The sequence below is a fragment of the Dermacentor silvarum genome, chromosome 3 (genome assembly GCF_013339745.2).
Source record: "Dermacentor silvarum isolate Dsil-2018 chromosome 3, BIME_Dsil_1.4, whole genome shotgun sequence".
NCBI classification, from domain to species: Eukaryota; Metazoa; Arthropoda; class Arachnida; order Ixodida; family Ixodidae; genus Dermacentor; species Dermacentor silvarum.
This window is the reverse complement of record NC_051156.1, coordinates 7,681,078-7,694,565: the sequence shown is the minus strand read 5'-3', so window position 1 is coordinate 7,694,565 and position 13,488 is coordinate 7,681,078. Positions and strand designations below refer to the sequence as shown.

General features: G+C 44.3%; 1 protein-coding gene across 4 annotated transcripts in view; it reads right to left on the bottom strand.

Annotated features, from left to right (window-relative positions):
• Positions 1–13,488, bottom strand: part of LOC119445293 (CUE domain-containing protein 1) — a 123,629-nt gene that overhangs the window by 31,594 nt on the left and 78,547 nt on the right. For 3 of the 4 annotated variants that reach the window (XR_007465857.1, XM_049663201.1, XM_037709605.2), the window contains exons 7-9: positions 4,405–4,509; positions 1,484–1,553; positions 1,259–1,370 (exon numbers count right to left, since the gene is read on the bottom strand). Coding sequence is in view for 3 of the 4 variants with exons in the window: in XM_049663201.1 (XP_049519158.1) it covers positions 1,259–1,370; positions 1,484–1,553; positions 4,405–4,509 (287 nt within the window). In the remaining variant the exon portion in view is untranslated. The remainder of the gene's footprint in view (positions 1–1,258; positions 1,371–1,483; positions 1,554–4,404; positions 4,510–13,488) is intronic. The other variant, XM_037709606.2, reaches the window with a different exon arrangement.

Below are 13,488 nucleotides of genomic sequence, written 5' to 3'. Positions count from 1 at the left end.
CATCACTTTTTGATATGCTTCCTTTCTCTCTCTCTCTTCCTTACGACTGTGAAAAACAAATTTCATTTGCTGCTTCTTTTTTTGAGAGTAAGATGCACTTTTAGGAAATCATAAATTTATGTAGCATTATGGACATGCAACATGCAAAAATGATAAGCTTTGAGTACACATAAAGCGATAAACACACGATAAAGACCTGCATTATGAGATCTTCTAAGGCATGAAAGCTGTTGGCACAAAATTTGTTGATGGCAGAAAGTTTTCAGCAAAATTCTTAAAATCATCGTTTTTTTTAAGGGAATCAAGTTTTAATAGGTTTTAGCACATTTTTTGCTGCATCTTCCATGCACATCAGCAGGCACTGACTCAAATAAAAGAAGGTTCAAAGAGCGGGAAAAAAAGTGGGTGGCGAAGACAGCTGAGAAGACAGCTAAAAGAACTTTTGAAAATGGAGAAAAAACTAAAAGATGTTTTGGCATCTGCAAGGAGCCCTGCTCCCAACCATAAATAGGTATATAATGTGGCAATAAATAGGCCCAGGTGATTCATGTTATCTGCAATGAACTGCATAGGATAAGACGGACACAAAAAGGCGGGTGCTTTAAGATGGAAGCACATTCTTTAAATTTCTGTGCTGTTTGTAACAGCTAGGTTTTATGTCACGTAATGGACACGCTGTAATTACAACTCTTCACAATTACCATTTATTAAGCTGTTAAAGGCCTTGTAAGGTGTATATATATAAGGGGGGAGCAAAGAAAATAGCACATAATAACAGTCACAAACAAATGCATAACAAAACTACAGGCACATAAAGAAATGTATTAGAACACAGCAGTAAGTGAGAACTTACAATAGAATGTAAAGAACATATCTGAAACATTAAATGTTAAAGTTTCAAATGGTTAATTATCAACTCTTAAACTTCTCAAGTTAACCCTTATTAACAATGTTACTGGGCAGTTCATTTTAGTCATGAGGAAGACTGACTAAATGATTTGTTCTGCATAGCAGGCATTTGAACCGCCGAGTAGGCTCAATGAACTAAAGTGCTCATGTGATGTGCACGTGGGACAAAAGTAAACTAATTGCATCTTATATGGTCACCCTTCAGAGTCAAGGTGATGAAGGATGAACTTCATCCATGGCTACCAAGTGGGCATGGCACTCGTGAAAATTTGCGATGAAACCTGCAGCAAAATAACCACCGAAATGCTTTTTCAACTTATGAACTTGTACAAAGTTGCAGTGAGCTGACCTGTGCCTGTCGCTGCTCTTGGTGAAGCCGTGCTTCAGCATCCTCTTCTGATGAGCCAGGGTCCTCGTGTAGCAGCAAGTTGTCACGCGACGGGTTGGCCGCATCGCCCAGCCTGGAAGCTTGATGTTAAGGAATTGTGCTGTCCCCAACACTTCGTGCATCACATATTAGCAAAAGCATGATGCTTAACAAAGCAAGAAAAGTGACGCCACAAGTCAAGGATACATCTGGCGGAAGTGGCATTTCTTGGTCCGATGAAACAGTCGAGCCAGTTGAGCAAACTTCCGTCTTGATGCTGCGACAGAGAATGAAAGGAAAGCAAGAAGTCACACATCGCTGCATTAGCATAATTAAAATCAGCGAATGGGGCGTGTAAGATTTTCACAGACAGCATTGTTCATTTATGCTTATGGTCATACGTCTTTACGGGAACATCGGGTTGCTGTAAATGCGATAGCTTAATTGCTGCACAGGTTGCGATCTTTCAGCTTTTTGCGCTTCTTCTGGCTATTCTTCCATCTTATCGAACATGCATCTTCTTCAACAACACTGTTCATACATCTACCTGTAGATATACTGTGATGACAATGACGAAACAAACCAAAATGCTAGACACTTCATCAACAAGCTTATATAGTCAATTTCCGCTGATTCGACCCTGACGGGACCGATGAAATTGACTGAATTATTCGGCGGGTCAAATTAAACAAGATGCATAAAAAAACGTAAATTAATTCGCCAGTATTTGCCCGAATCAAACGTGTGCCCACTTTCTTAGTGTCCAAAGCAGACAACTAATGTAGATATCATTAAAGCTCCCAACAAAAAAGACATCTAACGCACACCCGATTTTTCAGCAACACAAATGGGCAAGGGTCTAATATGCTTTGCACAGTGGCGGCCGGTTTTTCTAAAGTCAGCTTCGCCGCGCAATCTTTTAAAATCAGCTTTGCCGCAATACAGCCATGTTATGCGGCAAAGCATACAAACGCCACGAACGCAATTTTTGGTTCAATTTTCTTAGGGAAATAACGGAGCGCGTAAGTATCGGTATTTATTGTAATAAGATATTCTGAGCTGCTTTTATTGCTTGAAAATCTTCCTAGGGCAAGCAGAAAATAGGTGTTTTCGACGAGAGATGACGCGTGTTCAACACATTCGCTGTTGCCTAAGCTCGGCCGAGACAGACGCTGCCAGCAAAGCTATTGGGACCACCATAGGGGTCAGGCGCATGCATGCTGACTGATCAAGTTCGAATCCGGCAAAGGCTAATTTTAGGATCAAAATAACAAAATTTTGGGCCCACAGAAATGCACGGGTGCCGGCCGGGACCTTTGGTCGGGATTGAATTAACCGAATAATCCAATGAACCAGAATCGAATTAACGGAAGTCTATTGTATATGTCTTCATGCTCAGTAATGGCAGGACAGACAGCCAACAGTCAACAAGCCCAATGCCACCTTTGTGGAGTGAATTGTATATGTGCATTCAGTGTTAAAATGAGCATAGATATAGTCATTATATCTATATATAGTCATATATATATATATATATATATATATAGACAAACCTGACTATATAGTCATATAGTCAGGTTTGTGAGTGGTGGCGCTGGCTAACACTCCCAGGGTTAGCTCTAGTTGTAAAACATAAATACCCCAGAAAGTGGATGGGAAAACGGCTCCAAGGTAGCTCAATGGTGAGAGCATCGCACGCGTAATGCGAAGACGTGGGTTCGTTCCCCACCTGCGGACAGTTGTTTTTTCATCCATTTTCATTTCCATTAATTTATCATTTCTTTAATTTAATTAGGAAAGTATAAGTAATTTCCCCTATGTTGTCCTTGGTGCTAATGTTTGTTGGCTTCTTATCATATAGATATAGAGAAATACAATATTGGAAATAGTTGAAACTGTGGCAGAGGACTGTACGCCTCAGTGCACTAATTAGTAATGTGACTACGGCGTGCCTCATAATCACAACTGGTTTTGGCACGTAAACACCAGAAAGAAGAAGAACTAATTAGTCATGCAATTAAACAAAATGCATTAAAATTTCAACAAGCCAGTCCAAACAGGCGGTTTAGCACGATTGAAAACTTGTAGCTGCTACCAAATAAAATGCAGTCAAACCTCGATATAATGAACATGGATATAACAAATTATTGGATATAATGAAGTAAATTTTAAATTGTGGTTGGTGGTGCTTTATTTCAGTGCAGTTTTCTATTCCTATAAAAAAGCCAAGAAAAAAAACATACTTCAAAATAAGTATTCTGGTAGCGAAAATTTCATTTAATCAGCAAAAGCAACCTGAAATGCCACATTCTAGATGCAGCGTGCATCCTGCCCAGCGGCTTGGCTTGGCTGACCTGCAACCAGCAAGCCAGCAAAGCCGATCCTGAGTCATTGCATTAATTACATCATTATGTAGTAACAATGATGACAAGTGCCTTTATAATTTAGCGTTTCTCACACGTCGCACAACAGCATGGCATGCTGCTACCATGGCATAAAGAAAGACCATTTGCTAGAACACAAAAGGTATCATGCTTGAGTTTGCTCTTTTCATGGAGCTGATCACCATTTTTTTTCTGCCGATATCAGTGTGTGTTTATAATGAATATCGGATGTTAAGAGATTATTTTCGTAGTGAATGTGGCTTTGTTATAATGAACGATAAGAAGGGGAACTGAAGGGCTCGATTTGTGTTAGTAGCAACAGATCTGTTGGCTTTGTATGGCTTTGTATAAGACTACTATTACAGATCTGAGTGACCGCAAAAATCCACTTGAAGAGCATGTCGTGTCCTGATATTTGTATTTGTAGTACTTGCTTGATGTTGCCACTCTCTTCGGTAATGCCCTGTGGGCACTGAAGATAAATAAATAAGACAAGGTACAGCTGTATACAATCCTTCTTTCAATCACAAAAAAGCATTGTTGCTAGTTACTACAACATGCAGACCTCCCTGCACAAAAGACAAAAAGGGCTGACGAATGTCTGCACACGCAAGTTTGTAAGGCCCCCAGTGCAGCAGTATCTTTGTACTCTCTTATGGAGTACAAAGATACGGAGTACAAAGATTATGGAGTACAAAGCAGTAGCACCCTTGTCAGAGGGTGAGGGAATGCAGAGGAACAAACCTTTGCCCATGTTCTTCAGCCGCTCCCGAAAGGCTGCATCCGTCTCCTCTGTGTGTGGAAGAGTTCCCCAAGGTTCGTCTTCAGTGGCTTCAGTGGCTGGACGTCCTGCACAGCACCAGAGAAGGAGGGGGGGGGGGCTTTGCTGAGGCACTTTCCTCAGTAGGACGGAATAGTGAAGGCTAGAAATGCGGACAGAAATAGAAATAATCACACGTGCATCTTTAATCCAACAACTTAAAAAAATATTTAGTGCTTACTGCCCAGTGACTGCATTGACATCCAGTGGATATCCTGTGGAGAACCATTGCAAGAATATCGATATTCTGGGGTTGCTGAATTTGTCCTGCAGATGTCCCTCACATGCTTGGTTGGCAGCACTTTCCGCTTCCTGTGGACATCCCTTGCATTTGTGTGAGGGACATCGTGGGGACATGCTGGGCACATTGCAGGTATGTGCCGGGGCTTTTCGAGCAGTGTTTGCTATAGTGAATGTTCTGTTCACATCGGACACTGTGTGACAGATGCAACCGGCATAACGTCCATACAGAAAGTTCAGATACATTGCATGCATGCATATATATGTGTGCACATGCGAGCCCCCAAGTACAATGTACTCCTCATTCTTCTGAGCCTTCCGCCAGGCATAAGTGGCACACTGAACTAACTCACGTTTTGAAACAAAACTGCATCATGAAATATGAAAATGAACGATGTACACATGAGCTCTAGACATGGTAGCTTCGGATCATAATTTGAACACATGAGTAAAAATTAACAAGGAAACTGTAAGACAAAGCCTCTGGCAGGACAACTAGTAGTCATGTGTGCGCTGGAAAAAGTCCAGATGCAATATGCTTAGGATATCCTTGGTAGGATATCTAAAATTGGATAGCTGTTTATCTATGAAGCGGTGGATGGATATTGAGACATGATCTGGATATCCCACGGATGAAGTGTTTTCAGCGGGTGCTGCTGTTTTTGCTTGAATTTGGCAAGATAAGATTTTTTTGCGAGATATGCTAGGTGACTCATAATCTTTTAGAATTTAGAAAACAAATTGGAAATCACTGAGAAATAAGACCAATGTACTCTTTTCTTCCTAGTGTTGTCTACATTGTCTAGTAAATTCTAAAAAATATATGCGCCTTTTGATCCACATTTAATAAAATGCTTAGCATTTGTTGTTTGGCCTTTTTATGTGGACTTTCATGTGCCAATGGGCAGTAGGACTGCTGCTTGCTATTTGTGCACTGCAAATACAATGCATGACACGGAGGCAAAAACTATGACATTGTCTCTCATAGTGGGGAGACAGGCTATTCCGAGGAGGAAGATGCACAGGTTTTTATTTAAATTTTCAGCCATTTCTTGTGTTTTGCTATGCATGCCCAGAAATGTGGGACATGAGATGCCTAACTTGGTGGGCATTCACTTAGAACTTCATAACTGAATGGGCACTGCACTTAAAAAATTAAATCTCTTGAAAAACACGGTTATCAATTTGGATTTGATTGATATTTGAAAAACACTGATTTGGGAACAAAGTTTGAGCACTGTGGTAATAATGATGTAGGTTCCTGAACAGTTTGATTATTTCAGTGAGACATTATTGAAATAATCAAACTGCTCAGCAGCCTACAGTGTTATTACCACAGTGCTAAAACTCTGTTCCCAATCTCGTCTTTTTCAAATATCAATAAAATCCTAATTGATAACTGTGTTTTCTTTAGAGAAATTTTAACTGCAGAGCCAATTCAGTTGCTCAGCACCAAGCAGACGCCTCATGCACTTCATGTCGTGCATTTTTGGGTGTGCGCATAGGTGAACATTTCAGAGAAACAATTGTCACTGCATCATATGTGCATCACGCTTGTCTGCTTGCAATGCCAAAATCAAGTAAGGGGTCTTTTAGACTCAACTAGAATATCAGTTACACCAATTTGCTACCACCTCCTTGTCTTGCTAACACTAGACTTATCATCTTCGTTTTCATCGCCTGTGGCGATGAAAACGCTCCTTAGCGATGATCCTTAGCTCAGGCAAGGGTCCAGGTTTCTTTCAAGGGGTGGGGAGTCTGACTTTGAGATTGCGACTGATGTTAATGATGATGAGAGTTATACATGCTGACAGGTTCTCTTTAATACTCATTGATCCTTTTTTGTCTCTCCAGAGCAAAAGAACAGTAACAGCGAAGAAGGACTTCACGAGTTTGTCACGTGCTATATGCTGGCGCTGCACACACAACTTTTCAGGGGGGGTCAGGACATCCGGACATCCCCCCCGGATCCGCGCATGCCTTAGCGTCTTCTCATGTTTCTTTGTAATTCTTGAAAGCTTCAGCAAGGACAAAACATGTCAATGACATTTAAAAACATACTATTGAATTATTCTTCTAAGTTACGGCAGACTTGTTCATAAGTTAAACCTGCTTATAACGAACCTCCATATAACGAAGTTTTTCTATTCCCTGCCATTACTCCATAGAAGCACATGTATTTGAGACCTCTACGTAACGAAGTGGCAGCGTGAGACCCCCTCGAAATAACAAATTTTCCCCGTCGACAACCTAGAGATTTCTCCCCAAATTTTGTCATTTTTGCGCGAGCAGCAACCGGAAGCACCTTCTCCGTCGCGGTGAAGTGTGGAGGGGCGGCATCGCACTTGGCGCGCTCGAATTTACGGCGAATGCGAATCGAGAGTGAGCGCACGTGTGCGTGCGTGCGAGCGTGCACGAGGCGAGCCTGCATCCCTCGACCCGGCGATCTTGCCGCTGCAGGTGTGACCTTTCTCCCTCCTTTAATTCAAACCTGATCCTGCCGCTTGCTGCAGCTGGCCAAGCCGGCATTCTCCTTTTCCAAAACGTTTTTTTTTTTCAATGCGCTGGCAGCGCCTCTCTTTGGTTACTTCACAAGTCTCTGCGCTTCACTTCACTAACCTGACACTAGGTGACACTATACGACGCTACGACACCATCGTGTCGCTCGCTCTTCGTTTCCGACGCCTCGCGCTTGTGCGAAACGACATGCGTCCACGCATCCAGTACCTGGTGTGACATTCCAAGGATGAGTGCTTCGACGAAAAAGAAAAACAGGTGCGCGCTACAATCGAGGGCGCGTTAGAATCGAGTAAATACGGTAAGCGTTTCTTTTCCGAATTTTCGTGCCGAACCTGAATATAACGAAATCCTCTTTATAACGAAGTTTTTCGGGAATTTGTCAATTTCGTTATATCCAGGTGTAACTGTATATACTGGAAGAAAATGCGAGAGAAAATGTACTAACTGGGAAAACATATGACTTCAAGTCACTTAATTCCAGCAAACTCATCTGTAGTTATCTTCATAATGCGAAGCATTGCGCGGATCTTTACAGCACGAGATGCCGATGCGTGCCGATCTGGTGGTGCCCGAGGGCTTGAGATGTGCGTTGTCGCTCTGGCAAGCTTACACTGGTGCTCCTTGAACTTGGCCTGGATCAGCAGCTTCTTCGGGCGGACAATTTTGGCAGGAAAGTTTGATGTGCCCACTCGATGAGAATCGTTGCATCACGAGATGGAAATGTGCATCGAGCGTGGGGCCTGAGTGACCCGAGACGCGCATTGTCGTTTTAAGAGTCCTGGGAAACCAAAATGAAATCGAGCTGGTGAAAAATGGTGGAGTCGGAATACGATGCCCCAGTACCACCAGAGCGAAACATGGCGCTCACATTGTGCTGCCTGCAGCATGGAACGGTCGTGTGTTTAGGTTATCGCTTATTTAAAAGCATGCAGTATGCTTCTTATGCCACATGCGCTGTGGATAGGTGATGTTTATTGCAATGGGTTCGCGGCGATAGCTGTGAATGGCGACATGCGATGACCCGCGAGGAGATTTGCTGGCAGTAGAATAGGAAATCGAGTGTGTGGTGGCATTTTCATGTGACACGGGCGGGCGGGTACTATGGGGAAACTAACGTTGTGGGTGCCTACCGCTCTCGATAGTGCAAGCCTCACACCTTTCCTTGTTTACATGGCATCTAGTGGGCGAAAAACATACCATACGATCGCAGTTTAGTGATATACTGTACGTTGGTGCCAAAAGATAGTTTTTTCCGGGAACATACTAACTGGTAAAAAAGAAGCATAACTGTATTGGGTCATTTTTTTAGTTCTCGATCGCAAACGTTGGTGCCAGGAAATCGTACAAAATGGGATGGTATCAACGAGGTCTTAGTGTACCGTATTTTCCAGTCTATTAGTCGCACCCCCCTCAAAACGGCAGTTTTTCTGGAAGAAAACATAAGTCGCACCGGTGTATAAGACGCACTGTTCCTTCGGTAAGCGATTAAAAAAATTACAGCAACGTTTCACTTCATGAACGCGGGTCTTGTGCAAGTGTATGGGTGCCATTCCTATATAAATGTGATATCAATGATACGGACACTCCAGACGCATTTCTGCTATCGCAGTCGCTGCGGTGTTCCGTATAAAGTCAAAGGGCGATAACATCGTTCCCAGGTGCCGTATGCTGCATGTGGAAGAGAAAGCGTGTGACTGTGAGCCAAATCGCACACAAGGAAGGAAAGCGGGAAGGCAGTGCAGGAGGGAGGGGGCGGCTTGTACTCTGGTTGCAACTGTGTAGTCTGCGCAGCGGCGCGCGCCATATCTTGAAAGCGATCTGCAGATGCAATGACTTCGGGGTAGGTCGACTTGTGGTCGGCCTGCCGCCGCTTGCATTGCTGCTCCCGTCCTTCTTGTACGGCGCTCGGTTACTCAACCACGAGAAGAACCCGGTACCTCCACTGCACGCACACAGCCCGTAGCAACTGCCAGAGGAGGTCAACCCAGAGCGCTTCATGTGGCCATAGCATCTAATCCAATTTTGATGACAGTTTTTCCAGAAAAAAAAAACGTATATAAGTCGCACCGTTCTATAAAACGCACCAATGAAAACTTCAGAAAGAAAACGCCACTTATACACCAGAAAATACGGTATATGTAGTTTGTAAATGTTATAGCTTTTTTTTTCATAAATGTATTGGGTATTCTTTCGTCATTGTGCCCCAAATTAGAAGGCTCTTTGTATGCTGTTTATGGGCACACAAGTAAACAATTCAATTCAATATCACAATGTGTCAAGTGACACACAATGACACAAGCCATCAGAATGTAAAAATTGTATCAGAATAAACATGTGACTGAGTATGTCTGTGCATAAGTTATTGATGAAACAAATACATATAAAGAAAAGCTATACTGTGGCTGATGAAACTGTATATGATGTGCATATACAGTGTAGACCGCTTATAACGCAAGTCGCCGGAGTCGCGAATATCCGCACTATAAGCGGTACCGCACTATAACCAAAGCAACAATTTTCAAGGCCCGCACATATGCAAAACATGTGCACCGAGCGGCGGAGTTGCCGAGGCGAAATCCGCTTCCCTGTCGCCCTCCTCCCTCACATTCCACGGTCTCCGCGTGCGCCCTTCGCCGTGCCGTGCCGGCGCCGCCGGCTCGCTCGCTCGCTGAAGTTTCGTTTACTGCCGTTATCGTGAAGCGAGCGTTGGCCGTTTCATGGCCCTCGCTCGCTATACGCGCCGTGATATTTCACGACTCGCACTCAAGATTCTGGTTTCAGCCTCACTGGCTGTTCGTTCGCACCACGTGCCCTTCTCCTTCACTTCGTCTCTCTTCCTCAAGCACTCCTTGGGGCGCCCATTTCAGGGGAGCGTTCGCCGTCTCCGTTGACTTCCGTACTCCCAGGCAGCCACACTGTAACCGGTATTTCGTTTCCCGCAACTGCACTATAAGCGATACGTGTATACATGGAGTGCTATGGGAAAATTAACGGGAGTCTGAAAAGACCGCACTATATCCGGTCCTGCACTATAAGCGGTTACATTATAAGTGGTCTATACTGTACTAGGTTTGTGCAAATATCAATTTTTTGTTTCGAAGAGAAGTTGAAGCGAATAGTAATTAAGCCCGGATCACACGTACGCTTGCGGACACACACAAGCTCGTGTCCGCGCGCCCACATATGCGCAGATAGTGGCACGGCTCATACGCATCAAAACATGGCGTGATCCCAGTGAACAGCTCCTCTGTTATCACCCGCTTGGGCTCCCTCGCATCAGCGCGCCTGGCTACGCAGCTATGGCGTGGTACAATGAACACTCAGTGAGACAGATTTATATCATGCAAGAAAGTGCTTTTTCTTTTCTTTTTATGCTGATCTAACAGCTCTAAATATACAACAATTACATTTATAAATATTGAAGCATTTTGAAGCACTATCAATAACAAAGTACGAAGTGGCATCTGCTAAGGCGTGGATGAGTGAGCCCAGTGAGCACGCGCTGTCCCTTGTGGATGCAAACCGCCATTCCTCGCGAGGCGCGGCAGGCGCGTAGATGTGAGCTTGCACGCGTCTGCAAGCCTACATGTGGTCTGGGCTTTACAGCTAATAATTTTGAAGCAAATAGTTTGAATAGCTGTGGGATTTTTATAAGACCTTGATGTAAGAGTCAGATGTTTACAAATCTAAGAAAAGTTGGTTCTTTACTATTTCTTGTATTGTTTCTTGTTTTACATAAATGAGCTGCGATATCGAATACTCACTTTGTTATGCGCAGTGCCGAGTGCTGTTACACGCAACGTTAGGATGTTGTTGTACGGAATTTTTTTATCCTTGTGTTGTTTCACTTATTTTTGTATTGTTTCATACACACTCCTGCCCAAGGCCTGACATTCAGGCCGGCAGTTTGTACCAAATAAATAAAATAAAAATAAATAAATAAATAAAACAAAAACAAAAAAATAAAACAGGTTAATCTTCTGAATCAATTTTTTTTCAAAGTGCCCTCATTCTAATATATTCATGCAAAAATGCAAGTTCAACATTTGTTATAACTCCAGCAGCACTGAAAAATTTCTTACAGGCTTTTGCTCACTATTGTACTTCAATCTACACAAACTTTTGAGGCGGTTGAGGCCGCAGGAGTGTTTCACATTCGCCTTTTGTACGTTATCACAATGTTGTGAAGTGCAACCTTGACTGTGCAACACCAGCAATTTATGCTGTGTAGCACAAATTCAGCTAGGTGCTTTCCTTCAACATGTGCGCTTAACCTGTTCTGCAAGTGCACAGACTAACTTGGTAGGCATGCTCGCCGCTTTTGCAGTCTTCAGTCTAGCCTGCGCGCATGATCCGGAGCCCGTTCAGCGGCAAACTTCCGGCCATGAGTTAGGCCTAACCACCAAGCCTGCCTTGGCTGTTAGGCATAACCAGCACTGCTTCACCTTGTGTCGACCACACGGTGTAAGAAATACTTTAGGTGAGAGAACGACGCGGAGGGAGCGCTTTGTGGGGAGAGGCGGAATGAGTTCTCGTTCCACCGGGCGCCGAGGGGTGGCGTGCCGAACTCAGGACCACGGGTAGCGCCCGCATGCTCGTGCTGCGGAGGCCGCGCATTGCACGCTGGTTTCTTTTGTCGGTTTGTCGCTGCCGTTGTATTTTGTGTGGTTTTTCAAAACTGTGCTCGTGGCCAGGTGTCTGTGCGTGGAGTAAGAATGGGCAAGTGCTTTGTGCCGTTTTGCAATAGTGGCTACAAATCTTGCAAGGAGAAGTACGCGCTTTTCACGCCGCCAGCCAACGAAGAAAGGCTTCAGGCATGGAGGCGAGCGATACCACGAAAAGACCGCGTGCTGCAAAGAACGGATCGTATGTGAGAGACACTTTGCTCCCCATTTTATCCTAAAGACTTGGTTCGCAGAGATTAACGGTCATGTTTTAATGTCGGGGAAGAGGAGAGCCGGGCTTGCCAAAGACGCTCTGCCGTCTATTTTCGATGGTGCGCCGGGCTACTTGTCAAAAAAGATTAAGAGCCCTCGAAAGAAGATAATACGGCAGACGTGTGGCGAACTGTCCTGCACATCTGCATGTGGAAAACGTTGTGAAGAGTCCCAACCTCATTTGCTTGCAGAAAGTGCAGTACCGGAGCAAAGGGCTGCTGAAGCAAACAACGACGTCGGCGACGCTACTGAAGCCCAAGCTGGGTATTCTAATAAGTCAGCATTTGATGAACTCTTCACCTCGGCTTCAAGCATGTGCCTTCCATCTTCATCGTGGGCAGTCCATCGAATTGATACAGACGGGCTTAGGGATGTTTTGTTTGCCGATGCTTCTGTGCTTCACGCTAGCTGTGATGGACCCGATTTGCCGTTTAACCGAAAGTCTGTGCACGTCAAAAGCGACATGACTGTGCAAGTGTTTATTTTTGGTAAGCCTGTTGCATCTGGTGATGTAGGCATCAGTTCGCTTGCTACATCCGTGTCCGAAGTTGAAGATACAGTACGAGCAGTGGCCAATTTAGACGTTTGCTGTGGAGGGCCAAGCTTGAAAGATTTTCCTAATGTCACACCTCAATGCGCTTACATCGACTGTCAAAGGAAATGGAGACACAACAAATGCCCACTGGTATCACCCGGTAGTGCCATTTGTCGGTCATGCAGAGCATTGGCTGACACTTTGAGGATACATAATGACCGACGGATTGCAAGAGCTCGACAGAAGCAACCACTTAAGTGCATCAGGCTTTCTGTGATGCCTGCTGAAAAAGAGAAGCTTGACGCCTTGCGGAAAGCGAAAGCCGCATTGCAACGGTCACGCGCACGACTGATGAAGCGCAACCAACTGCTCGCAAAAGAACTTCAGAACAGCAGAAAAGAAATAATGAAGCTACAGCATGAAGAAGTCAGAGATAAGCTTCAAAGGCTTGATATTCCTCCAATGCAGCTTGTTCTCCTGGAAGAATGTATCTCTGCTGCTAGAGCAACAAGTGCAAAGAACAGAAGGTACTCCGATGACTGGCTGCTGCTGTGCCTCCTGATGCATATTAGAAGCCCCGCTTCTTACTCCTTTCTGCGAAACAACGAGGTGTTACCTTTGCCATCTGTTTCCACGATAAGGAAATACATTAGCATGGTGGGCCTGAAATGTGGCTTTGACGATGAGTTTTTCACAGCTCTAAAGGTTAAAATCTCCAGCAAGGCGGCCTTTCAGCGCAGAGGAATGCTCATCCATGATGAAATTCAAGTCAGGAA